General features: G+C 47.8%; 2 protein-coding genes across 4 annotated transcripts in view; one reads left to right on the forward strand and one right to left on the reverse strand.

Moving 5' to 3' along the window:
- Positions 1-3,917, reverse strand: part of TMEM229B (transmembrane protein 229B) — a 38,751-nt gene extending 34,834 nt beyond the window's left edge. For 2 of the 3 annotated variants that reach the window (XM_072963264.1, XM_072963262.1), the window contains exon 1: positions 3,367-3,705. The gene's annotated coding sequence lies outside the window, so the exon portion shown is untranslated. The other variant, XM_072963263.1, reaches the window with a different exon arrangement.
- Positions 3,918-20,358: 16,441 nt separating this feature from the next.
- Positions 20,359-27,847, forward strand: part of PLEKHH1 (pleckstrin homology, MyTH4 and FERM domain containing H1) — a 49,103-nt gene continuing 41,614 nt past the window's right edge. The window contains exons 1-2 of the mRNA XM_006206947.4: positions 20,359-20,493; positions 27,329-27,487. Coding sequence (XP_006207009.1) covers positions 27,362-27,487 — 126 coding nt within the window. The 5' untranslated portion in view covers positions 20,359-20,493; positions 27,329-27,361. The remainder of the gene's footprint in view (positions 20,494-27,328; positions 27,488-27,847) is intronic.

Genomic DNA, 27,847 nt, shown 5'->3' on the forward strand with positions numbered 1-27,847 from the left:
TAAAAGGAAACTGATGTTAAAATGAACATGGAGGACAGACTTAGGGCAGAGGAGGGCAGGAGTCCACACATGCAGGGAGGATGTGAGCAAAGGAAAGGGAGCAGGCGCTCCTTTTCACCTGGGAATGTGATAGATTCCTTATCCAGCCTCAATTCTATCTATGGATGTCAGCTGCAGGGGTGAAAACCACGTCCCTCTCCTTGACTCACAGCAGCATGGCACGTCCCACAGCTCAAAGCCTCAGGTAAACGTACATTTGAAATTAAATCCATGGGTACCCTATCTATCAGTGCATCTTTATCACACAACGAAAAAGTGTAACCAGTGTGTCTCCTCCAGTACTGAAGTCTAAACACTCTTAAATCCTAGGAAAGGAAAACTTCCTCTACACAGACATTCACGCATCCCACAGCCAGTGCGTTAACCCTCAGTGTGACTAAGTTTCCTTCAGTGGAAACCAGTCAAAAATGCCACCTCCTAGCCCTTCCCCCAAATCAGCTTACGCTTTACTTTTTAAATACAAAGTCTCTGATTTCTGAGAGGGGGTGATGGAGTGGAAGCCAAAGACCAGGCCAGCAAGGCTGAGTTTCTTCCTGCTCAGACGATCAGACTCCCTTCTTACATTCCCTCCTTAGCCAGGTGTTGCCACAAAGGATAGCTCAGAGTTTGCCAAGTCAGAAATTACCCACATCTTAAAAGGAATGTTCCTGGAATAAAAAAAAAAATACAATAAAACCCACACTGTCTTGTCTGTAAATCCGGGGTAGGGGAGGAGGGCAGAGGAAAGTAAAGAGATACAAGTTTGAAAGCAGCCAGGCTGTGCCAGGGTTAGATTTCCCTTCCCTCAAGGACAGCCAGATCTGATGGTGCTGATGATAAGGCCGTGCAGCTTCACTTTACTGCCCCTACCCAGGTCTCAGCCTGTAACATCAGCATCCCCAGCACCATCAGAGACCCTGCTCAGAGCTCAGAGGGTGACTGCCACTGACATCCAGGCTGTGACACTGCCTACCAGGAAACATCCTACTAGGAAGGAGCTGTAAGGCATCTGGAGAGCAAAGGCAGACAGAAAACACCTGCTGCCAGCACGCTGTCCCAAGTGCCCTTCTGATTAAAAACTACACTTTTAAAACCAACACTGAGCTTCCCTGATGACAAATGCTGAAATGTAGCCCTTTCCTGCAAAAAGACACCTTTCCATTTAGAAACGATACGTGAATCTGATACGAGGGAAATAAACACAGTATAAGGCTGCCTAACTCATTTAACATCTTTCATTCAAGAACCTGAGGCACTTAAGTCACTTTATAAATGTAAAAATTCATGCCTCATCACTTTAAAGGAGGGAGTCAGAGGGAGTATCATGTTCCCATCTTAGGAACAGTCAACTGAAAAGCCCCTCTCTCACCAGTGGAGGTGGGGCGGTCAGACCTTCATACCATTATCCTCAGCTCTGAGCAGCTTGGGATAAACCCAAAGGAGGACTGAGCCATAATCAGCCCTGTCTATTTAAAGGGGAAAGGGCCCTAAAGTGGGACTGGTGGTGCTCTCTAGCCTAGCGCCTGCATCTGACTTCAGCCACAAGTTCCAGAACCATATCGATTTATAGCTCAGGAGACTTCATTTTCTCCCACTATCCCTTACTGGTCCTGGAAGCTCCCTCCCTCCTGTAACTTTAAGTAGCCAAAGTCAACACTAAATTAGCTTGTCATTTTCCTCCAAGGACCAGATAAAAAAAGTTGATTCTGCCTCTACTATCTGCCCAGTTACTACTCATTTCTGTCCCCAGATATAAAGCCCTGGGGAGGAGGCCAAGCCTCATCTCAGCCCACCCCTCCATGCCTTGAGGGCAAGGTGTCCTGGCAGGCCCACCTCTGATTTAACTACTCATATCATTAATTCATTCACAGGAACAGACAGGAGTCACCCAGCAGTCCAGCCCCCACCACCACCCAGTGCCTTCTGTCTCCACAGGCAAGCAGCTGTAGCTCTGCCTTGCAACCAGGGGGAAACCCCTACTCTCAAAGGACCGTCCTTTCTAACAGGAAGAAAGGCAATGGGCAGTCCTGCCACAGGATGGAAGTCAGTGGTCACATGCAAGCTGGCTCGGAGCTGGAGGCACCTTGTTCCTGGAGACATAAGGTCGGGGAGTGGGTACCTGGAAACTGGCGCCTTTTGTTTTCTAGAGAGAAAGAAACTGTATCCTGCTCCCCCCTCCACCTGCCCAGGGAAGGCCATTCAGCCCTAGCCTTGACCCCTCTTCCTGGTTAGAGCAAAGAGAAAAACCCGGGCCTCCTGATGACCCAAGTCTGAAGGCCAGAGTAACAGCTCATTTGTTACTGGCTGCTGAGAACGCAGGAGAATTGGTGAGTAGAGCCCCCAAGGTTACACTGGCACAGATCCCTGGGGTCCTGCTCTCTCCCTCCTGGGAGGGCTTGAAGTGGCATCAGAACAGCCTGCCACCCTAAGCTCTGTACCTGAGGCAACCAAACAAACATACCCCCAAGGAGACTGTGGAGACAGAGGGAGACATAGTCCAGGAAAGGAAAGGAAGGGGATCAGTTTCTGACTGGGCACAGAAAGAGAGAAAGGAAGATACCTGGGAAAGAGGCCAGTATCTCCCTGCCCTTGCGGTAATGGTCCCCATCCCAGCCCCGCATCTGTCACAGTGCACGGGAGAAAAGGGTGGGCAGATGGAAAGCTAGCAGCCAGGGGGCTGGGCTGGGCCCCAGGGCACGGATCTGGGGAGGAGAGGACACCTAGGTGTGCAGTCCACCATCACCTAGTTTTTCCATGCACCCTGGAGAGAGGGTTCATCTGGCACGGTTCCCTCCCCTTCAGAAAAGTCCTCAGCCTCAAACTCAGGAGGATCCGTGGTTCCCACTTCCAAGCTCTGGCTCTCTAGCTTCCACCCAGACTGACGCCCCCTCCACCCTCCCGAGGCGGCTTCGGGGATGCTCTCCGCCCGCCCGGAGGAAGAGGGGGTGTCAACCTTCCGCTGCCGGAGATCCGCGGCTGGCCCCTTCCCCTCACATCTCCCCGATACCCCTTTGTTTCAGGCGGGGAAAGTTGCCAACCTGCACCCCTTTCCCAACACGCCCCCCTGTGCGCCCATCCCCCGCAGGGAATCCAAGCCCGAGCGCACCATCTAATCTGCGGCTCGCTCTCTCGCCGAGGCAGCCGCTTTGAAACCGAAAGCAAAGAGGAAGCGGGATCCGGCTGCGCCCCTAGCCCGGCTGCCGGGTAGCCGGATCTTCCCCATCACCGCACCGTCGCCCGCGCCCCCCGCACTCGGCGCTGCCCGCCCCGCGCGGCCACCTTCCCCGGCGGCGGAAAGGCCTCTCTGCGGACATCGGGGGCACCTACCGGTGCGGGGCCGCGGCCGCGAGCAGGGGCAAGGCAGGGCCGGCAGCCTGCCGGGCGCAGGTGCGGCCAGGAGCGCGGTCTCCCCGGCTCGCTCCCGCTCCTCCTCCCGCGCCGGGACTCGGGGCGCTCTCCTGCGCCGCCTGCTCCCCGCCCCCACGCCCGGCGCTCGGGCTCCCCCCGCGCCGAGTTGCGGGCCGTGCCTCCCCCACGCCGCCGGTCCTCCCGCGCCGCACCTAGCCCCGCATTGTGTGTCGGCGCCCGCCGCGGCGGCGCGGGGGTCCGGGGGCTGCGGCCGCCGCTGCCCGGGCCGAACGGAGCCCCCGCCGGCGGCGGCGGCGGCGGCACTCACCCATAGTACGGATGCGCTGCAAACTGCACATGCTCGCGTCTGACAGGCGCTCTGCCTCCGGCCCCACTTAACTCCTTGCTCGCCCGCTCGCACGCAGGGCCGCTGCCCCGCCGACCCCCACGTCTCCCGCCGCCGGGGGTCGGCCGCGCCCGGGGCGCCTGGAAGCGCGCCTTCGGCCGGGGCCTCGGCGCAGGTGGCTGCAGTGCAGAGCTCCTCGGTCCTCCTGGCCCCCGCCACCTCGCCTGCGTTTGAGGTGTCTGCAGAAACCCGGAGGAGAGGACTGGCCAGGATCCCTCACCTCCCAGCTCGTAGGAGTCGAGGGGACTGCTTGTACAGCACCCACTGTGGGTATTCTGTAGGTCCCAGATACCCAAGGGCCATAGTCCACATGGTGTTGCAGACCCACTATGTGCCAGCATTGGGTTCCGTGCTGTCTATTCATTGAAACGGGCCTGCAAGATCGTTTTCATTATCCCCATTTTCAAGATGGAAAAACTGAGTGAGGCCTATGGAAGTTAAGGAATCTGCCTAAGGCCAAGCCTGAACCTTCAAGGTGCACAATTTGGTTTATACCACAAAGATTAAACAGAAGATGTTCTTTCTGAAGTCAATCTAGATTCTACTATTGGAAAGTGGAAAAGAACAGAGGTCATCTAGAAAGCCTGGAGACTCTGGTATGAGGAACTGTGGAAAATCGGTGACAGACAGAGGGCTCTGACTTGAAACAGGCCCCTCAGGCGGGTCCCAGGTCCTGCAGAAAGGCTGAATCGGGAGTAGCAATGTATTCCAACCCCTATTCCCACGCCAAGCCTGGGTCCCAGCACTAGACGCTGCAGCCAAGAGGAAAGGACAGTTTTACAAATTTAAAACGCCTCCTGAGGGTGTCTTTTTGTAAATAATCCGTCCAGAGGGGGCGCCCTTTTCTAACTCGCACACCCACTCTGTGTGTGTCTAGGCCTGATCTGAGAGGTCTGATGGCTGATTACCTCCAACCTTCTCCCTCTTTTTATAAACACGCCAGTGACAGAGAGATATCAGAGGTCTAAGGCAGCACAGAGTCTTCTAAGAAAAGGAACCTGAGGTTCATCCAGCTGGTCTTGCCTCACTCTGGGTGAGAAACTGAACTGCTATCCTACTGTCTGAACCTAATCTGATCCTAAGTCTTCCCCTAATTGCCTGATGGAGTCATGCATTTTCCATCAACTTGCTGGCCAGGATTTTCAAAGATCAGCAGAGGTGCATCCTAAACTGGGGGTGGGCAATGTGGACAGGGAGTTCTAGGTCCATCGCATGCACACGCGTTCTCGGGCTGGCTGATTGTTTTTTCCACAAGGAGGGCACTGGGGTTTGATAAGGGCAGAAGCAGTTATGTGTGGTTTCTCAAACCAGTATAGAAAGTACACAGCCATGTGCTGCCAATGGCAAGAGCTCTTGGCTTCCCTGAGTTAATTTCTTCCTCTATGATGGAGATAATATCGCCTCCTTCATAAGTATATTGTGATGACCCAATAACATAATGCATGTAGAGTCCTCAGTACAGTAGCCCTTCAATAACAGGTAAGTATTTTCTCCTGGGGGTAAATCAAGGATGAGGGAGAAGCAGGGCTACAGTGAAGCATGTGGGCCGTCCTAGAGCACTGTCGGAGACAAGGAAACAGTTTCCTCTCAGGAACACCTTGGCAAAAGAGGCATCAGTAAGTCTGGCAGTAAAACCCACCTGCTGAAGAAAAGACCTCCCTGGCGCCCCCTTGCCTCAGAGGCCCAGTTCTCCTGCTGGGTCTCTCAGTCTGTGGCTGGCAGCTGATTCCACTCCCTTCCGGCTCTGGGAGGCAGCATTGCACAGAGGAAAGCATAATGGGCTATTAAGGCAGGAGATCTGAATTTGGGATGACTTACAGTGTGCTATACCACAATATTTTTAGGGCCCACAAAAATGTTTGAGTATCCTTTAAAATCAGAGGCAAAAAAATGAACGTTGAGGTCAAAGAAAATGTGTACACATATCATTTTAGTATAGAAGCCATAGTATATAGAAGCCAAGGTGCCAGTTACAGAATCCAAAAGAAGGAAGAGTCAGGAACTAAGGCACAAGACGTGGCATCAGCCAATCTCTACTTTATCCAGCTCTCCCATGGACTTCTCTCCATCATCTGAGTCTTCCTCATTCTAAATTAGGAATCATTTCTTCCCAACAAAAATTTATATAATGTGTTACAATTGCTTTCTCTTTGGGTAAGGGAGCTATTTTTAATCCTTATTTTAGGATTAAACCATCCATAAAGCAGTAGCTCTTGTCCACCATAAGTAACTTTCTCAATGACTTTCAAGGGGAACCAGAAAGACTTCCTTATAATCGGTAGAGAGGATCGGTTCCCTGGGGGCTGCCCTCTGACCACAAGTCAGGAGAGATGTTGCTCAAGAGGGTGATTTCGGTGGAGGGACTGGGCCAGCAGCCAGAGCAGGAAGGACCTGAGAGGGAGCTGGAGCATGGAAATTGGAAGCCAACAAAGAATTATGTACAGTCTGTCACAGATGCTGGGATAAGAAAGAGAGAAGTGAGGTGAGGGGCAGAGGAAGCATTGAAGTCAAAGGCAATCTTGAGTTTGGAATTATTTGGACCAGCTTTAGAGGAAAATAAGATGGGTGAGAAAGAACTGGGGGAACCCTCATGGAACCAGTCCTCCCTGACAAGTATACAGAAATCCCTCTGTTCCCTTTGAAAGTCAGCATGAAAGCTACTTATGGTGGACAAGATCTACCACTTTATGGATGGTGTGCTTAGTAGGAGGGCAGAAAAGTTCTTGTCTTCCAGAAAATACGAACGTGGTATTGGCTGTAGGAAAGGAGATCAAGGTTATCTGCTAGAGTTTGAAAATGGGGAGTCTCTTTGTACCATCCTTTTCTGGAAATAGGAAGAAAAGAGGCATAAAGAGTTTAAGGACTATGAACCTGCATCATTTAGGATTCTTTGGCTGCAAGCAACAGAAACCAACTTTACTATCTTAAGTGTAAAAGGACAGTATTGACAGGGTATGATCAGGTGGCTCACGGATTTGGAGGGGATGCTGGCAAAACAGACTTGAAAAGCCTGGGACCAGGATGGCTTTGGGAGACCAGGAAATGGGAAGTAACTGAGAGTGTCCTTAGGGTTCTGCTGCCAGAACAATGGAACTTCAATCTTATCACTTCTGCTTAAGTGTGAGAGTCAAATTTGCCTAAATTGATTATGCATCCACCTCTTGGCCAGGGAAGAGCCAGCAGGATACCCTGATGTAAACTCCACAACTGAGAAGAAAGCAGTGACAGAGAAATCAAAATCCTGTTACCCAAAGGAAGAGAAAGGCTCCTAGGCGGCCCCTGAAAAGTGAGTGTCCATGGCACCAGGGAGGCAAGCAGCACAGGGAATGAACACCTGACTCAGAGCCCCCTAAGGTTCTTGGCTATAAGAGGAGGTGAAAGGAGAATCACAGAAGCTTCCAGAAAGTAGCAGGAAGCTCTGAAAAGTACCGGGACAGGAAGGCATAGATTGCTGTATAAAAATCACTGCTAGTGTTGGGGTGGGCATAGAACTGGAGACAGGCTAACTTTTTAGGGACTTCGCACTGCTATGAGCTGTGCTCAGGAATGGGTGATCTGTGATAAGGGAAGCAGGTGCAAAAGGTTACTGAGGATGCCCTCAACTATTTATGAAGTACCTCGGAGGGGTAGAAAGGGGTACCAGCAGAGAGAGAAGAGGCATCAGGCCCCAGGGAAATGGTCAAGTTGACTGCAGGTTTATCAGAAGTTTTGCTATCCATACGTACCTTCACAGAGCTCTCAAAATAATATATGTTCCTACTTTGGGGATATTTAAGAGTCGTGTCCTCTCTCCTTTTTTTAGTCATCAGAAAGAAAACGCAGTGGGTAAGAACTATGCAGTATTCATGAACACCTTGAGCCTAAAAATGAGGAACTCACCGTTCTGTGATAATGTGAATTCATCCATAAAGCATTAAGACATTAATGTGTGTGCACGAAGACAGCCTGGAAAATGAGATGCACGCAGGTTCATGAGACTAGCAGTAAATTAAGGGGCAGTGGGGAGGTCAAGGCTAAAAGAAGTCAAAGTGAAAATTTGAACAGACATTGAAACTACACAGGTTCATAGTTGTACATGTGAGTTTAACCGTGAAGGCTGTAAATTTGGGGTTGTGGAGGGGATAGAGTTGATTATAAAACTTGGGAATCATGAGGAGAACCATCCCCATCCCCAGCTGCTCTCATTTCCGACTCAGCAGTCAGCCCAGGTGCTGGGCAAATTTGAAAGAATTTCTGCCCTGGAGATTAGAAACCAAACTCCAAGCTGGTCACCTCCCCTCTGTGCCTCCCTTTGCCAGGATACAAGGAGCTTAGTCGTCTGAGGAGGGACAAAGGAGTATTGTTAAGGCGAGCCTGGGTATGAGAAGGCTTTGCAACGAAAAGCTTTTATGCTGCTATCTAAGTAAGCCATTGGCTGGGGGGACGCTGTGTGCCTGTCCCAAGTTCATATATCAGTTCAAAGAGAAATTTCAGCCAGACACGGTGATTGCAGAAGGATATCTTGGGACTTGGCGACATTAATTGGTCAAGAATTTTGATCATAACATCTCATCCAAGACCCAATTCCTGGCCCCACTAGGTCCTGGGATGGGTTAGAGTGGGAAAAATCTATCTTTTTGTAGATCTGAGTCAAAAGGTTTCTCCCGTAGGAGCTGGCGGAGAGGCAGCCCAGCTTAGGGGTGGGAGTGGGCTTGGGTTGGGTAGGGTGAGTGTCCAGATTGTATCACCAAGGATCGGCTAAAATCTGTTTCAGTTCTTTACCCTTTGTCCTGGCTCTTCTAGGAGAACTCTGCCCCCTTCAGGAAAAGCTGCGTATGTCTGAGAGGTCAGTGATCTCAGGGACTCCATCTTGTCTGGGGATTTAGTTTAGTTGAGGTGTCCTAGGAGTCTCAGTGCTAGCTAATTAATGTTATGTATTTAAATGTCTTCTCTCCCCTACTACTGTGCTGTTGTGAGGACTGGACTCCTGACTTCAAGGAAGTTATTATTCAATTCAACAATCATTAATGTACCATCCACTGTGCTAAGGATTAGGGTCATGGAGGTAACAAGACTGTGACCTACACATGTGGGTATGGGAACAATACCCAACAGTCTCTGACAAAGGATTACCCCTGCTCCTCATGACTGCAGTTTTGTACCTCCTGTGCCGTGGAAGGTCTGTGATAATTTGTGTTCTCAGATGGAGCAGTTGCCATGCTAGGCTTTATCTCGACCACACTTGATTTTTAAAGTAAACTCTCAGGCACTGGCTCAAAATTGACTAGTATTTGCAAATTGACACACTCCTTCCTGTCAAAAGGCTCTTTGCCCCTCTTTCTTGCCCCCGGCTTAGGTCAAGGTTTGCTTTCTCTTATGCCCTTCAACAAGATGCAGACTTAGGAATCCATCTTTGGTGGATTCTTTCATATCTGTGAGCAGTAATGCCAGGTATAGAGGGGTGACCTCCCCAGGGAAGGTAGCAGAGGGGTCTAGGAACAGGGAAGGAAGAAGAGTGGGGTTCCCGATGACACAAAGGAAGACCACAGAGAGGATGAGTGCATTGTCCTGGGACTACAGGTCTGTTCAGAGTGCACAGGCTGAGAAGGGGCCTGGTTGCTCGGGGGCCTTGTCTTGACCTGGTAAGTGCCGTTATGGGCATTTGCATGATGGGAGATTAACACTACATCATATCCTGGAGCTTTTACTATTTAAATCCAAATTCATGTTGTAAGAAGACACTGGGTCCCTTGGGTCCCACCCCGTGTCCCAACTGCTACTGTTCACTAGGCTGAATGAAGCTGGCTGTTGGCCCCAAACTCTCGAATGTCAAAGGAAGGGCCACGAGGGTCTCTGGTGCTACAGTCAAGATGTGTGGATGAATGTGGGTGGGTGTGGAGGAGTGAGAAGGGGTAGAGGGAAGGAAGGGGGAGGAGGAGGAGGGGCTCCAAACTTTCTCCTTGAAATCACCCACCAAGCTGCTCCCCCCGCCCAGAACTTCACAAACTCAAGCCTCCGGACTACACCGAACTAGCATCACATTCCTTCTTTCCTCAACTGGAGACCATGGCTGAATATGTCATTTCCCTTGCAGGATGTAAGATGGGCTTGGATTAGAACTAGACCCAACTTAACTCTGTCCCCAGACTTGTGTCTGTTCCTTCAAGACCTGGACAGCTACCAGACCACAAGGACACAGTATATAATAGGAATCCAGTAATGCCGTTGTGGTCTGAGCTCGGTTGCTCTGAAGAGGTAACAGGATCCAGGAATTATCCAAAGCATGTGAGTCCCCTCTGATCTCAGCATTGGTCCCCAGCTCCCCACTTGCTATATCCCTGCCCACGATCTTCACCAATTGGAGGCAGTGAGATGGCATTAAACTTGAAGGATGGGAGGTCATGAGGGCAAATTCTGCCTCTTTGGCAGATTGTGGCTTTATTGAGTTAGTTGTTGACTTCCCCACATCTCAGCTTTCTACTTTACTGATGAGATCAATATTTTAAAAACATTTTAATAGCTTTATTAGAAAAATGATTCATACTCCTTTTAAAACATTCACATAATATAGAAAAGAACAAAGCAGAAGCTAAAACGTTACACCAAATTTCTACAGCCCAAGATATCACCATTTATGTATAGGGAAAAAAACTACCTCTATTTATATACATAGATATATAGAGAGAGTTATGTAGTTGTACATAAAGTAAACCCTGTTATACATACTCTTCTAGAAATTGTTTCATTTGACATTAAGTAATGAATATCTTTCCATGTCAATAAAAATAATTCTTCACCATAAATTTAATGGCTGCATAGTACTTTATTTTCTAGATGAATCATAATAATTTATATACTAGGTCCCAATTGATGGGCATTTAGGTTGTATCTTTTTAAAATTTGTTATTACTGCTGCTGGAAATATTGGGGGCCATACAGTCACTTCAACCATAATGAGAAAAATATTGAATGATGTAGCTCAAGGAAAGGCACAAGAATCATAAAACTCTGTCAGTGAGAACAGGAAATTGGAGTGAAGGAAAAGGTCCTAGGAAATTTTTAGTGATCCTCACCTCTATAAATGGTTTCCAATCTTAGATACATTACTACATAGTGTACATAATGTATATTACTCTTCTACTGGCTTGAGTGGCAAGTATACTCAGGGAAATTTCTCATTCTGAATAGTCAGAATGAATATTTTGCTTCCCAAAAGAACCATGAGTGTCTTTGTTCCAGGGATCCTGGGTCCACAGAAGCACAACACCCTGGGCCCTGCAGGGAAATTCCTGCTTTCAGGGTCAGGCCATTCCAGAAGCCATCTGAATGTTTCCCAGTGGCCAGTGGGACAACACGTGTCTGGAAGGAGCAGCAGTCACGTATCACCCCCACAGCAATGTCTGTTTGTTTTCCATCCTAGGAATAGGTGCGTCCTGCTCCATCGCTGACCTCCCCTCACATACAAGACCTGTCTGTTGGTTCTACCTGATTCCTTTGGGTGGACCCCACTCTGTAAGAGGGAAGGGGCTAGTGCTCCCTCTTCCTGACCTGGACCAGGAAACTCAGAACCTGGAAATGTGGATACTCCTTTCTGGAAAGGTGCACTGTCCATACAACCTCTCGGAAAACTCCAAAGCTCGCTTCTGCATGAGGAGAGCTCCCAGAACATGGGTTCCCTCAGCGCTCGGAGTGGAGCAGTCTGGTTCCAGATCCATGTCCCATCACTTTCTCTGATGATTCTTAATCCTCGACCTGGACTTTGTGCAGAAGAGATTCTTCCTGTGCCCTGCTCTGATGGTACGGCTGGGTGAGAGGTGCCTGGGATAAGTGCCAAGGTGATGGTCTGTGCACTGCTGGAGCCAAGCATTCACAGCTGGGTGGGGGAGAATGTTCTTTCCATCTTTCCTTACTTCATCTTAGTCTTTTAACTCTCCACTAAATTCTCCAATTCCCTTCCCTGAAACTATGTAGAGTTGAACAGGGACAAAAGACACAGAGTTTAAAGTCTCCACTTTAGGCAAAGCTTAAAGCCTCATTAATTACCACTTTTCAAAATGACCAAAGCCTGCAGTGGTCAGATCAGAGGAAAACGGATCCGGTCCGAGGTGCGGCTGGGCGTAGGAATGAGGGGCACCGGGCCCTTTAGGAAAACATGCCATGCCCACCACCAGATGGCGCTGAGAGAAAGCTTGCGACGCCCTAGCAGGTCCTAGGTCGTGCACAGGACTTTGAGAGGGAAGGCAGGCTTTGTCATCTGAACTAATCCTCCTTCACAGAAGGGAGCTGGCAACAGGAGCTCCCAGTAGGATATGGGTCCTGACACTCGTAAAAACCCTGAACCTGAGCATGACGATCAGAAGCATAAGGAGGCAAAGTTCTGACTGATCAAAGGAGACCTACTGGTTTCATTCTAAACCACCGGGGGTTGGAGAAAGAGCTGCAATGGCTGTCTTCTCATTCCTTCAGGTATTTCACGCCTTCCCTTCTCTGTGAATTCTGGGGCGCTTGTGGGCCCACTCTTACAGCGGCCACACCCTGGAAGGCGGCCTGCAAGGGAATGCGGTAACCTTGAAGCAGAGGATACTCCCAGCCCTTTGTGTGGGTCCCCACCCACCCAGTCCCTAGGCCCCTTCCGGGCAGAAGAAGCATCTGCTCAGAGGGGAAGCCAAGGGGCTCTCAGACTGCTCTAGCAACTGCCAGCTGCTTGGAGCTGGTCCCCTGTCTAGCTCCTCCTGCCCCTTGATGTGAGCAGCCATTTTTTTCACCTGTTATAGAAGCTGATGGAGGCATAAGACAGCTGGTTTCAAACCATGCTGTTGCAAGTTCTCAAATGATCTAGAATCCCAGTGAGATGGCTGGGTTTACCAGGTTCTCATTCCCTGAGCTCCGTCAGCTCCCAACTCAGCTTCCCTTCCTCCATCCCTGCCATCTCCTCTCCCGCCGGCCCTCTCTTGCTTAGGGAGCCCACAGCTGCACTGGACAGATCATTTTGCATTGACATATGTTGTCATTACATCAGTTCTACCCCGTGTTCCCCTCTGGGGCTGTAGTGGAGTGTTGGCATATGATGCATCACAAACCAGTCAATACCAGGCACCCAATGGGTCCTAAGAAGCAGGAAAATACAGACCCTTGAGCCTGCCACTCCCAATGCCCAGGGCCTGAATGCATATTTTTAATAAGCACCCCCAGGATTTTATGACGTGAGGCTAGATGGGGAATCACTGCCTACCTTCTCATTGGAATCCTTCTCCACCAGGCCCTCCTTTTATCTATTTCTCTTAGTAGTTAGTTTCCAGGTCCCTAGTCTTTGCATGTCTTCCTTTATCCCTTTATACCTTCAAGTTCCCTTAACTAGGAACACTTACTAGGTGCCCATCATATACCTTTATCTCCACCTTTGCAAGCACCCTCAAAGATAAGCATTCTGATCTCTGTTTTCCAAATGCAGAGCCCCTCCCCTCCCCGGCTTTCTCTGGCTCTGGAGCCCACAGCTGCTCTGGACACATGATTTGTGGGGAAACAGGTGGTAACTGCATCAGTTCTTCCCCATGTCCCCCACTGGGAAGAGGCTGGGTTCAACGGTAGGTATGTCTGGTTCTGAAGCCTGTGCCCCAAGTTCATCCATCACACTTGCCACATTTTGTTTCCTCACACAGTACCTGGAAAATAGGAAGTGCTCCATAAATATTTGTTGGTGAGTAGCTGAGTGAATAAATGAAAGAAAGATCCATGCTCAAAGTTAGAACATCCCCCACCTCACTGCCCTTCCAGTCCCACCTGGATGATGACTGAGCCTCTGTGACCCCCACCCATGAGATTCAGCAGCAGAAATAGCCTCCTGACTTCTCTGTAGCAAAAGAGCTACCAAGCTCTGCCCTGGCTCCTGAGGCAGAAGGCTGCCCCCACCCCCCTGCTGGCCCCAGGGCTCCTGGAATCTGAGGCCCCTCCCCCTTTTCCTCCTTGCTCTCCTTCCCCTTTACCCTCCTTCCAACAGCAACTGAGAACCAGGCCCTGAAGGCAGAAGAAGGGCTGCTTTGATTTGGGAGGGTTTCATGAAGCAGGAGGGATCTCTTTGGAGCCCAGATCCCCGCTCAGGGAAAACAAGTGAGGTTGGGAAGTGAGGTCTCCAGAAGGCCCAGGCCATGGGGAAGATGAACCCTCAAACATTTCACCAGTTCTTCTAGAGTTATTGCCGTCTCTCAAGCCAGCTTGCTAAATGATTGCAATCCTGCAACAAAGAGAACTCCTTGGAAGCAGAAACCACGTCTGGATCCAGCAGAGATGCTGAGGGAGGGACACAGGAGATTGTATGGTAAACATTAGACCTCCAACAAGTACTTGTTCAAAGAATGAATAATAAAAGGTCCCATTTATACAGCTCTTGTTAAGTGCCAGATACCATACTATCTCATTTAACCCTCTCACCAAGCCTAGGATGCAAGAATTATTATCACCATTTTACAAACGAGGTGTTAACTCAGCAGGCTTAAGCAATCACCCCAAGGTTACATCAGCACATATATGGTAAAGCTGAGACTTGAACTGCGGTCTGTTCAGTTCTGAGGTCCCAATTCTTTCCCACAGTGCTGCCCAGGGAACCAGGCGCACAGCAGGATGCTGTTATATTGGCTCTGGAGGTTATTTACTTATTTATTTATTTATTTTGGAGAGAGGAGGAGGTAATTAGGTTTATTTATTTACATATACTTTTTTTTATTGAAGTATAGTCAGTTCACAATGTTGTGTCAATTTCTGGGGTACAGCACAACGTTTCAGCTGTACATGAATATACATATATTTGTTTTCATATTCTTTTTCACCGTAAGCTACTCCAAGATATCAAATATAGTTCTCTGTGCTATACAGTATAAACTTGTTTATCTATTTAATATATACCAGTCCGTATCTGTAAATCTCGAACTCCCAATTTATCCCTTCCCACTCCCTTCCCTCCTGGTAACCGTAAGTTTGTTTTCTATGTCTGTGAGTCTGTTTCTGTTTTATACATAAGTTCAATTGTCTTTTTTTTTTCTTAGATTCCACATATGAGTGATATCATATGGTATTTTTCTTTCTCTTTCTGGCTTACTTCACTTAGAATGACATTCTCCAGGGCCGTCTATGTTGCTGCAATTGGCATTATTTTATTTGTTTTTATGGCTGAGTAGTAATATACTGCAACTTCTTTATCCAGTCATCTGTTGATGGACATTTAGGTTGTTTCCATGTCTTGGCTATTGTAAACAGTGCTGCTGTGAACATTGGGGAACAGGTGTCTTTTTGAATTAACGATCCCTCTGGATATATGCCCAGGAGTGGGATTGCTGGATCATATGGTAAGTCTATTTTTAGTTCTTTGATGAATCTCCATACTGTTTTCCACAATGGCTGCACCAAACTGCATTCCTACCAACATATATATATTTTTTAATGGTGGCACTGGGGATTGAACCCAGGACCTCGTGCATGCACTCCACCACTGAGCTATACCTTCCTCCCTTGGAGGAATTTAGTTCTTAACTATTTCAGCCTAAACTGTGTGGTGTGTGTATATAAACTGATTTTCCTCTCACCCCTAGAGTGGTTAGTTAGCATCTGAAGTACTCTAATCAGGGATCTGCACTCTGGAGGGTGGTTACATAAACACTTCAAACGCCATCAAAATCTATGCTAGTGGGTTGAATGTGCTTGAGAGATGCCAGAAATCATCTTTCACTGGTGCAATAAGTGGTTTTCAAAATATGGAGTTGGCTAGAAAGATGATGTGGGCCCTCACATGAATGACAGGTAAGAACCAGACCAGGCCAACTCCCCGGCTCCCCTGAAGCAGGCTGTGGGCTTTTGGTGCCTGCTTGTAACTGTTGTATACTTGGCAGATTTTGGCCTTGGCCGTTTTTCATACCCTACCTACAGGAGGTAATGAGAGAGGGGACAAAAGGCCACTCATCTCCAGTGGCTACAAATATAGGAACCTGACAAGCACCAAAGGGACAAATTGGTTCAGACCTGTTCACAACAGGTGCCCATCCGTCCTCTCAGAAGATTAAAAGGAGGCCCTCAGCTTCCGTGGCCCAATTGACCCTTCAAAACTGAGCATGTGTTGGCTTCCTCCCCTTCTCTCTGTTGTCAGGCCATTTGCAATAATAAGCTAACATAAACAGAAATGAGCTTTAGGTGTGGTGGGCACCATTTCCCTATGGCTCCTTAGAGAGGTCTGGAGCCCCGGTGCCTTTCCCCCAGACCCAAACTCCCCCTCTTCCCCCTACAGCTCTGGCCCAAGATGGCACCCAGCATGGCATTTTTTCTTTACCTCAGTTTTACAAAGTTCCCCTTCTGCCAGAGTGATTCCCTCATAATCCTGCCTTTCCCCCCAACTCTCCAGGGTAAAGGATAGCTGTGCTGAGGAAATAATTTCCCCACTTTACATCAGGACAAACTGAGGCAGGAAGCAAGAAGATGGTTTATCCAAGATTACAGGTGGGCAGCTAATGGAGTCCCTGGAACAACTTGAAAGTCAGCTACCATAAATGAGTGAATGAATGAAAGGAAAGGAGGAGGGAAGAAGAGAGGAGCATTGGTGTCAACTGATGTTAGCATCTGGATTTGGCAGTGGCCACAGTTTGATTCTGTCTCAGTTCCACAGAGGGCTACATGGAAAGGGCTTTAAGACAGAAAGATCGTGGGAAGAAGATAACGTCTTAGACATCACAACCCTTAATCCCAGGGTTAAGTTTGGGGAAGGCCAGCCTGGAGGTCCACAGGAATTCATCCTTGGGGTAGGGCGGCGTGGGGAGCTGTGGTTGAGGGTACCAATGAGGAGCCAGGCTTCACTGGAGCCAGAACAGCTGCCTCTGATGATTGGGGACCAATGGAGGAGGTGGAGGAGACACCAGAAACCCAACCAGAGTTGGGGGGAGGCAGGCAGGACCTTTCTGGGCTGCCAGCATAGGGTGGCTAGAGCCAGGTAGAGGAGGCAACTTCAGCAAAGAAGGCTGGTGGGAGAATCCCTAGCATTAGATGGGAAACTGCTCTGCCTGTGAGCATCCCTGCCGGCTTGCGTATTAATTACCTGTAGCCCCCGAAGAATGCCAGGGTCTAGGGCTGTGGGGGTCACTTTCTCCCTGGAGCGGAAGAGGGGACAGGCTCATTCTCCTCCAGGCATCCATTCACTCTGCTGAGTACTAAGTAGGTACTAATAATAATAAATAGAAGAGCAATAAAAGTGAACGATAAAAAGCATTATTGGGACAATAGGGGAAATTGGAATATGGCGTGTATAGTAGATGATAGTATTGTGTTGATACTAAATTTCCTAAGTGTGTTGATATTAGGAAAATATGCTTGTTCTTAGGAGGAATATGCTGAACTGTTCAGGGGTAAAAGGTCACGACGTGTACAACTAACTCTTAAATGAAAAAGATATATCTATATACGCATATACATAGAGAGAAAGAGAGAGAAGAGAAAGTAAATACAGTAATAAGTTAACAATTGGTAAATCTAGGAGAAGAGTTTACAGGTGCTTAATGTACTGTTTTTTGCAACTTCTATAGGTTTGACATTTTCAAAATAAAAAGTTGGGGGGCAGGGAATTTGAGGGAAGAATAGTTGTCACTTACTGAACAATGATCGGATCCCCAAATTTATGTAACTCTATTATCTGATTTAATCCTCAAACCAACTCCAGAGGGAGACATTCTGATGCCCATATTAAAGATAAGGAAACTGAGTCCCAGAGAGGCTAAGGAACTCATCTGGGTTTACAGAGCTGGATTGAAACAGAGCCCAAAGCAAGGGGGAGGTCACGCAGAGGAGTGCAGTTGGGAGACCATAGGCTAACACTTTGTTGAGCCTTTCTGTGTGTCGGCAGTGTTTTAAAATCATCCATGCATTTAACTCATTTCATCCTCCCTTTCTAAAAGCTTTCTACTTTGTGATAAATCGTTTCAACGACACCAGTGGGAGGGAAAAAGTGGCACTGGAACCCACTGACAGAAGTGTGGGTTGGTGACTCTTCTTTGAGGGCAATTTGGCAGCATCTATTGAAATTTAAAATTCACATTGTATTTACACCCAGCAATTCCACTTTTAAGTACTAGACCTTAAAGATAGTCATATATATGGACCAAGAAGTATGTCCAGAAATATTCATTGCAGCAAGGTAAGTAATAGCCAAGGGAGGATTGGAAACATCCTAAATATCCGTCATTAGGAACACTAGGGAACCATTTTAAAAAGTAAGGCAAATGAACAAACGGAACAAAACAGAAACAGAGCTATAGATACGGAGAACAAACAGGTGGTTGCCAGAGAGGAGGAGGGCGGGGGAGGAAAGAAATAGGTGAAGGAGATTAAAAGGTACAAACTTCCAGTTGCAAAACAAATGAGTCACAGGTATGAAATGTACAGCGTGGAGCATATAGTCAATAACGAGGCAGTATCTTTTTATGGTGACGTAGCATAACTAGACTTTTACTGTAGTGATCATTTCGAAATGTGTAGAAATAGCGAATCACTGTTGTATGCTAGGAACTAACATAGTGTTGTAGCTCAGTTATACTTCAAAGACAAAGAAACAAACTCATAGAAAAAGAGACCAGATTTGTGGTTATCAGAGGTGGGGGGTGGAGGGGACTGGATGAAGGCAATCAATAGCTACAAACCTCTAGTTATACGAGAAGTAAGTACTAGGGATTTACTGCACAACATGACAAATATAATGAACACTGCTGTGTGTTATATATCAAAGTTAAGAGAGTAAATCCTGAGTTCTCATCACAAAGAAAAAAATTTTTTTCCATTTCTTTAATTTTGTATCTATATGAGAGGAGCTAAATCTTTTGTAGTAATCATTTCATGATGTGTGTAAGTCAAATCATTATGTTCCACACCTTAAACTTATACGGTACTATATATCAATTAAATCTCCATAAAACTTGGGCGGGGTAAGGCATTTCTAAGTGTGATGATTTGTCACACTTAGAGTCAACAAATGGCAAAGTCAGGACAAAAAAGCAAGGGATGCTTCCTTAGTGTTGAAATACATATGTACTTATGAATACATGAATACTTACGTGTGCATAAAATATCTTGAAGGAATACACACAAAAACTTACAACAGCAGTTGTGTTTGGGGAGGAGTGATCTGGGGGACAAGAAGAGGGGCAGAGACTTACTGTTTATTGTTCACCCTTCTGTATTATTTGAAATTTATACTATGTGCATGATTACCTATTCAAAGTGAGTGAATGCATGCATGCATGCATGCAGGAATGGATGAATGAAGGAATCTCCCTTACAAATGCCACAGGCTTCCTTAGGCAACACTTCTGGTGTTGAAGGGGATACCAGAGGCCAGTGTCCCACAGTCTGGGGCTGATCTATCCCGATCGTTAGGAGCTATGAATCTATTTGTAAGTTCAGCCCCTGAAGTCCCGTTGACGCAGTTGAACTTTCACCCTTGGCCTCCTGAACTACCTATTCCAGCTTTTCATAGTCTGGGTTCTCAAAATTGTGCGTGAGAATTACCTGGGGAGCTTATTAGCTGGGCAACTTCACCTGCAGAGAATCAGATTCAAAACTGGGGTGCAGCCAGGGGCTCTTTTACCACCGCCTGGAGTGAGACTTCTAAAGCTTCCTTGGAGAAATGGACCCTGGTGACGTCTGCCTTTCTGTTCAGGCCTAGACCGAGAGCCTGCAGGATTGGGGAAGAAAGCTCTGTTTTGAAACGCTGATCCTTCCCTGCAATATTCTCCAGACTCACCTTTACCCCATATCCAGCAAACCAAAAATTAAGTGCTCCAGTCCCCTCTGGGAGTAGGAGTGTCCTGGTGAGCTGAGGGACAGTAAGGGTGCCCCGCGAGCTGCCCGCAGGCGGTGTCCTGTTTGCCTTTCTGGCTCCTAGGCAGGCTCCTTTACAATAAGTAATGCATGCATATATACATACATACATGCATATATACATACATACATACATACATACATACATACATACGCACGCAAGCAAGTTACCCTCTAGGGTGTGGTGAGGTATTTTGTTGGTTTTTTTTTTCCCAAATTACAAATTAGAATTTAGGTCTGCCAGTGGACAAGACTCTCTGAAATAAGAACTGCTCTAAATATCCGGCGTGACGGTTCCTGCACGACAAAATGCTGGACTCCCCTCGGGAGGGGTAGGGTCTGGTCTTGCGCCCCATCCTACGAGGGTCCCAAGCTGGCAGGGAGCTGAGCAGATCCCGGGGCGCCCTGGCTGCAGCCGATTCGGCCTCCGCAGAGAGCTCGGGGCCGGAGCCCGGGGAGAGCCCCCCCCCTCCACCGGCCCACGGGACCCCGCCGCCCCAGGGACGAGCCGAGCGATGTGGAGAGGTGGGAGGCTGGAGCCCGCTGAGGTCATTTCCTGTGCCTCTCCGCGAGCCGCCCCGGGAGCCGAGCCCCGCGCTCTGCCTTTAAGGAGCGGGCGGGGAGCCGACGGGGAGGGGGCGCGGCGGAGCGTTGAATGGGGCGCGGCGGAGTCGGCTCGGCTTTGTGCGGCCAGCCCGCGGGCACCCCTCCCGGCCCAGCCGCTCCTGCCCCGCCCACCCCGACCCCTGCTGCCGGGGACCGGAGACCCGGCGGCCGCTGCGGACTCGGGCGAGATCGACGCAAGGTCAGCGGCGGACGCGCGCGGGGGGCGCCCGTGTGCCCGGTGCGCGGCGGGGACTCCCGCGAGCTGGCTGGAGGTGAGCGGCCCCCGGCGCCCCGCGGGCAGGGATGGGTGGGGTGGAGGGGGTGCGCTGGCGGGGGTGGGTGTTTGGTGGGGTGGAGAGGATCGGCTGCCTCTGGCCGGAGGGCGATTCCGGAGCAGGTGCCTCCCTACCTGCAAACGAACTCCAGCGACTGGGAGCGCCGGGAGCCGCGGGTCGGGCTCGGGGGACCCGCGCCGCGCCTTCCTAGGGAGGATCCGGAATTTGGGACCGGCTCGATCCAGTTGCTCCCGGGAAGGGCCCTCGGAGCGAACTTGCAAGCTTTCCACTGCGTTGCCTGAGCTCTCGCTCGCTCTCCCACCTCCCGCTCCCGTCCCCGTCTCATCTCGGGTTATCCCTTCTGTGATTTCTGGGTGGCTCTCTTAGGGGTCCTTATGGATTAAGCTTAACTCCTAGGGGCAGTTCAGTCAAACAGAAAAGAAAACCAGTTGGGCGCCGAATGACACCAAGAGCTTTGTGTCCTAGGAGCCTTAGAGAGGAATCGGTCACCGGGGCGCAGGCGGCCTTAATAGAGGTGGCAGAGGCAATGAAGTCCCTCATCTGGGAGTAGAATCCGCTCTCTGTTGGGTTTGTCCCTGCCAGGGGACGTCTCTTCTATAAACTTTTACTATGAATACACCTCATAAAACTTCCGGACGGAGCCTTAGTTCCAGCTAAAACCTCTGCGTAAAAGATCACTTGAATAACAATTTAAGTGGAAAAGTCGTTTGTTCCTTCATTAAATTTTTTGCACGGTCTTCTGTGCCGCGGACACTGTGTATATGGTAACATCACTTGACATTTTACAGAACATCACTTCCAGTGTTTTGTCCCCATTCTATAACGGACGAAACTAGGACTGAGAGAAATTGTGATTTGCCCAAGGTCATATAGCTGAAAAGTGGAAGAGGCAAGACTCAAAACGGAAGCACCCTAAATTCCAAATGTGGGGTGTGATCCACTGTCCACCTACCACCTTCCTTCCCATGATCTGCTGAGGGAGCCTGCTCAGAGCTGGGCTATGGTGGCTTACACACTGTGGTCCCAAACTCACTGAAACTAACACCGGAGCTGAGAAAATGTGGCTTCCCCTCTGCCCTCTCCAGAAGTCACCAGCTATAGAAGAGGGATTGTACCTCCCACTTTGCTCCTGGGAGGAGCGCTCTTTACTATTCCCCTCCCTCTATGAGGTTGTGTTTCCGTGTGTGGAACTCTGCTCCTTGTGGGTTGAAGAGTGCTTTCTACACACTGATGCTAAGATGCCAGGTTCTCACATGTGACTTCACAGCGGGGTGGCTGCTGAGCCACTGTCCTGCATGCTCTGGCCGACCCAGCTGAACCATCTCTCCCTTCTTCAAAAACAAATTCAAAACAGACCTCTGTGACAGGCAAACAGGCACTTGTTGCTGGCTGGAGTGTGAATTAGCCTCAGGGGAGGGCAATTTGGACTATTTGGCCATTTAAAAATCTGTATGATCTAGCCCTACAATTCAATTTCTGGGACTTTGGCCTTCAGATAAACTCTGATGTGCATGAAATGATAGCTATTCATTGCAACATTATTTTAGCAAAAGATTTCAAACAATCCAAAAGTCTATCAAGATGGGCTCAAATGAAATCATGTAATAGCCACACAATAGAATACATTAAAGCTATTAAAAAGCATGGAGGGAAAATGGGGCAGGTATATATATATATATACGTATATATACCTGTATATATGTATATTTATAACATGTATATATACACATATATATCTGTGTGTATATATATATATACATATATCGATATAAGAAACTCTCTGAGTTATATTAAGTAGAGTATGCATAGTTGCTACCATTTGTGTGTAATGTATATATGAACGCTTGTATGTGCACTGAACATCTCTGAAAGACACAAATCCCTGTAACAGTGGTTGCCTCTGGGGAGAACTATTGTTGGAGTACAGGGTGGGAAGAAGCCTTGCTTTGCACCATATACTCCTTTGTTCAGTATTCAAAAATAAAGAGATAAAATAAGTTTTAAAAATCCCCTGACCTCCTCTCTGAGGTGGATCTGATGGTGAGCATATCTGTGGGCCGCATTTCCTTGTATGCACAGAACACTGTGGGTTTGCCTTTTGTTTGTTGATAGTAACTGTCATTTATTGAGTGCTTACCATGTGCCAGGCTTTTATAATATTTCCTTTAATTCAAAAAAATCCAACATAGCGTGGTCTATGAAATGCCAATTTTGAAGGTCAAGAAATGGTTAAATGTTGACAGTTTCTTATGGTTCAACCCAAGATTATTGCTCTCCCTTTCAAGTATTACTGCCCTCAATTTCAAAATGGAACCGAGGCTCAGAGAAGTTAAGCAAACGGTTGATGATCACAGGACTAATTAGTGCTTGAGGTAGTGTTCAAAACCAGGCCTGTCTGGCACCAGGATTCTGGATCTTAAGTATACGCTCTGCTGTTTCTCTTTATTGGTTTTGTCTCAAGGGATGCTATTCCTGGTTGTCTCAGCTCCTTCTGGTATTTAGATCCTGGAAGGCTGGGACACGCTCACCTTTTCCTGTCCTCCCCAGCGTAGTGAAATGTGATGCTTACTCAGCCCTCAAAAGAGGCAAAATGCATGCTGTCAGCTTAATCAGGTGACAGTGTGAGATCAGAGGAAGCTGTGCCCCCTGTGTCCCCTCCCCCACCCCCCGGACTCCATCTTCAGAAAGGAGGCACAGAGCTGTTCCTTGTCTACAGTTGGGCAAGTGGTCAGCCTAGTCAAGCAGAGCACTTTCAGAAGATGGTGGTAGCCTATGATCCGCAAGTGGAAATCACAAAAGGTGCTCATATTCAGGGAGTGAGCCATAGTTAAATGCCATATGAGAGCCTGGTGGAAATTGTACCCGGAACAAAGTCCCTCTTACCTTCTGATGCCTCCTGTAGCGACCTCAGACCTCTTTCTTTTAGGCACTTGGATTGATTGGCCCCCTCTGCAGGAAAGTTCCAGGACATTCAGAGTGGAGACCTGAGCCTCACAAGCCACAGCCTTGCACTTAACAGAAGTTGGTTGAATTAAATTTAATCTCAGCATTTTGTCGATTTCTAGTCCAATCCCTAAACTTGCCAGAGCTATCCCAGGTCAAGTTTGTGTTTTCTCTGAGACAGGAAGTCACCTAATGACTGCCTGTGCCTTCTTTTCACCACCAGCCTACCTACAGCCCTTGCCTCGGAAGCGTATCTCTACTGGCCCTTGTGGCCACGTCAGTCCAGGATGCTGGAGGGCTCAGGGAGTTCCAAAGCAGGTGCCAAGGCCAAGCCAGTCATTTGACTCTTTGTTGCCAAGCAGTTTAGCATGCTGGGCACTAGTGGACATCAAGAGAACTGGCTATGAAGGAAAAAAAAAAAGAAAAGAGAGAACTGGCTATGAGCTGGTAATCATTGTAGCCGGTGGAGGGAACATGGGGATTTATTGTACTGTTCTCCCTACTAATGTGTGTTTGAAGCTTTCCAGATGAAAAATGAAACCAACAATTGAGCTGGAGTGTGTCCCCAGCTCACATCCTTTTTATCATTTCTCCATCAACACCACATCAATGCTGTATCTGTGTTAGGCTAGCCTGGTAGCACCACCATTACTGAAGCATCTAATGGAAAGAGGACAGTTTTAGATGTTGGCAGATCAGGGATCTTGGCCCAGGTCTGACCTACTTGGTTCTGTTTCTCTAATCAAGTCACAGATGGGACGAGCTTTCTTGTCTGGTCATTGTGAATTATATCACTTGTCCTCAATCTCAGGGATAGTGAGAGGGTAACAAGAGAAATAACACCTGTCAAAGCAATGCTTTGAAAAGTTAAGAACCATTCTGCAAGTTCATTTCTGCTCATTCTTCTACATCTTTATGCGAGGTACAAGTACAAGGTGACTTAGCAGCTGAGGTTCAACCTGCTGGTATCTTCCCTTAATATCCCGTGTCTTACAGCTGCAGCTTCCACCACGTACTTCTGTCAGAAGAGCCTCTGGGCCTTGGCTTGGCAGCAGGCAACTTGCTCCAGATCCCATTTAGAGACCTTTTAGCTCCCCTTGCATGCCGATACAAGCCTAGCAGCAGTGCCAGCTCCCTTGCCAGCATCCCCAGGGCAGGGAAAGGATTAAGCAGGGCGATTGATGAGTTCAAAACCGTGATGTCTTGAAGATGCTGGACTTGGGAGAGCACTCCCTGCAGACTAGTATAACCCCAGGTATCACAGCAAGGCAGAGACCAATGACATGCTTTCATTTCCAAAGTCCCTGGAGATTTGGATAATTTGGGTTTCCATTCTCCCCATGGAATCTGAGCCATGGCTTTGACAGTCGATACAAGGGAATTAAAATTCACCAAGCTTTTTTAAGGACACAAAAGAATTACGTTTCCCCTGCCCTTTGGTTTTACTTGGGTGCTTTTACTGTTCAGTCTTAGCCCTGGGCTAGGTCGCACAACTCGCAGGTCCTAGCTTTGGATCTGCAAGGAAAGTAAAATCCACGTAAAGGACAAAGAAAACCAAACATGAAGCCTCTGGGTCCTCTCTGGAGGCCCCACAAGGTTCTGTTTTGTCTTTCCAGCTGTGATCTCAACTCAGAGAAGGTCATGTTTTGTTTTTGTCTTTTGTCTTCCTGCTCGTTCCAGTTGGTCCCAGTCTTTTGAGGTGGGGATTGCTGGGAGGTCACAATGTCAGATTGTTTGAGATGACAGTTCCGGGAGGGAGAGCAGGGCTGAGGTCATGTGCCCAGTGTTCTGAGCAGCCCAGAACCGAAAGACTCTGTCACCAGGCCCATCAGTGGTTTAATTGTTGGGCCTTTCCCTACAGGTCTACTGACCCTGTTTTTTAAACAAAAGTCAGGACACGTGATAAATGTCTGTGCTTATGGAGAGGGTAGAGTGTCAGAATATTTGAGACCACAGTGCCTTGGGAAATCTGGGATATAGGTTCACCTTAGTGCCCAGGATCCTGAGAGATCCTTTACACTATTTCTCTCATTCTTAACGGTCTGCCTTACTCGCTGTGAAATCATGATTCTTTGCAGTTTTTGGGTAGGTAAGGAATACAGTGACTAGGGACAGGCACTTTGAAATGAGAACCCCAGCCCTACTACTTTCTAGCTACAGAACTCTGTTCCTCAGTACCCTCACCTGAGGGTGTGGACTAGCGCCCACCCCGTTGTCTCATGGGTTGTCATGAAAATTAAAGAAGCCACGTGTGCCTGGCGTATAATAAGGACCCGGTAAGTAATAGCTATTTGTGGTGTATAATGGGAGAAAGAGACTGTAAAAGTCAGTGTGGGGTGGGAAGCAGTGTCTGTGGTTAACCCATCAAGGACAGGCTCACTGATGCCCCAGGGTAATAGTCACTGACATATAGGAGGTGGCTGGGTTTTCTGAGGCCATGTGTCTCCTGAAGAAGGGAAAGGAGATTTTTTTTTAATGACAAATTTTATTATGGGAAATTCCAGCCATATATTTAAGTAGAGAGACCAGTATACCCATCACCTAGCTTCAGAAATTATCAATATTTTGACATATTTTATGTATCTCCCTCCACCCGATTCCTCACCTCCTACCATGAAGTTTTTAAAGCAAACTCCAGATACATATGAACTGTAAGCCATATGTATCTCTAACAAGATATTAAAAATATTGTCAACCTAGAAAATTAACAGTCATTCCTTAAAATCACCTGATACTAGGGTGACAATGTGTCATGGTTTGGGGCAGACCGTGTTGTTGCCAATGATTATTAAGAGCACCCTAGAAGGGGGATTTTTAAAAGTCCTGCTGATGGATGTGTCTTCGAGCCAGTCTCTGCTCTGTGCGTCCTCTGTGCCTGTATCTCCCCTCACATGCACATTTGTACAACCTTCTTCATTTTCTCATCCCCAACCCAGTTTTTTTTTTTTCCTAAAGTATGTTCAGGAGACATCTGGGTAAATTCCCCTGGCTGGGGATATGTTAGGTGTCTACTTGATTTGTACTGAATTTGTGTAAAGTGTTTTCGAAAAAAGACTTGTGGTTTTCTCCAGAGGCTACAGCAAAATATCTACCAGTTTTCTGGTTTGCATTTTATAACCTAAAAGAAAAGAGTGAGAATCTGTCCCAAAACAGGGTGATTTGATGAAAACAATTGACAAAATCCCAACTAAATAGAAAATCATCCAGGAAATTCAAGACATTACATTTTTGTTCCATTTTTTTTCCCCATCTAAAATCTATATAGTTGTAAAGAATCAGTATTTAACTAGGAACCAGGGTTCTGCCTCCTGTGATCTCGGATGAATCTGTTACTCACATTAAGCCTTCCCTAAACACACCCCCACCCCCACCCCCAGCATAGTCCACTCCATTTCCCTGCTTCCATTTATCTGGATGTTGATTAGCAATTGTAACTACATTGTAATTTTGCATTTAGATCTTCCTTGAAAAACTCAAAGACAAGGGGACCTCTCTTATTTCCCTCTGTGTCTCCAGTGCCTGGAATAGTGTCTGGCACATGAATGTTTGCTGAATGAATAAATATTTGTTAAATGGATAACTGAATGAAAAAACAAATGAGCCCTATTTTCACTTCTGTAACAGTGAAACTAGGTTATTCTTGTGATTTCTTCAGTTTTGTGATTGGCTGAGGTTGCTCAGCTAATTTATGATGGAACGGGACACACTCAGCTTAGAAAGCCGGCCCTGGGACAGAGGGAGCGTGAGGCTCACTTTACCTTCCCCCGCCCTGTTTGCTCTGTCCTCCTTTGGTCTCCTCCTTCTTTCCCCACAGAACACCTCCTTACCCACTTTCTTATCTTTCCCCACCCTGTGTGCTGGTTCTCAGGGCTCCCTGGAATATCCAGAAGTTGATTCCATCATGGCAGAACTCAAGGTGGAGACCCGGGCCAGCGTGGACTGGCAGAAGCGCTGCCTGGCCCTGGAAACCCAGCTTTTCCGATTCCGCCTGCAGGCCAGCAAGATAAGGGAGCTGCTGGCTGACAAGGTGGGTCCTGGGAGCAGGTTGCACCTAACCTCCCTGACTCTGTCAGAGAGGGAGAGTTGGGGAAGGCGAGCTTTCTTTTTCTTTTGAGAAGTTTGATTGATTGATTGATTGATTAACTATATTTGACATATAACATTGTGTCATTCAAGATGTACAACATATTAATTCGATACATTTGTATACTGTAATATGATTGCCATTGTAGCCATAAGTAGTACCTCTATTATATTATTTAATTATCTTTTTAGTGGTTGGAATAATTAAGCTCTAGTCTCTAAGCAAGTTTGATGATTATAATACAATATTGTTGTCTATATTCAGTATACTGTGCATTAGATCTCTAAGGCTTATTTACTACCT

The sequence above is a fragment of the Vicugna pacos genome, chromosome 6 (genome assembly GCF_048564905.1).
Source record: "Vicugna pacos chromosome 6, VicPac4, whole genome shotgun sequence".
In the NCBI taxonomy this organism is placed as follows: Eukaryota; Metazoa; Chordata; class Mammalia; order Artiodactyla; family Camelidae; genus Vicugna; species Vicugna pacos.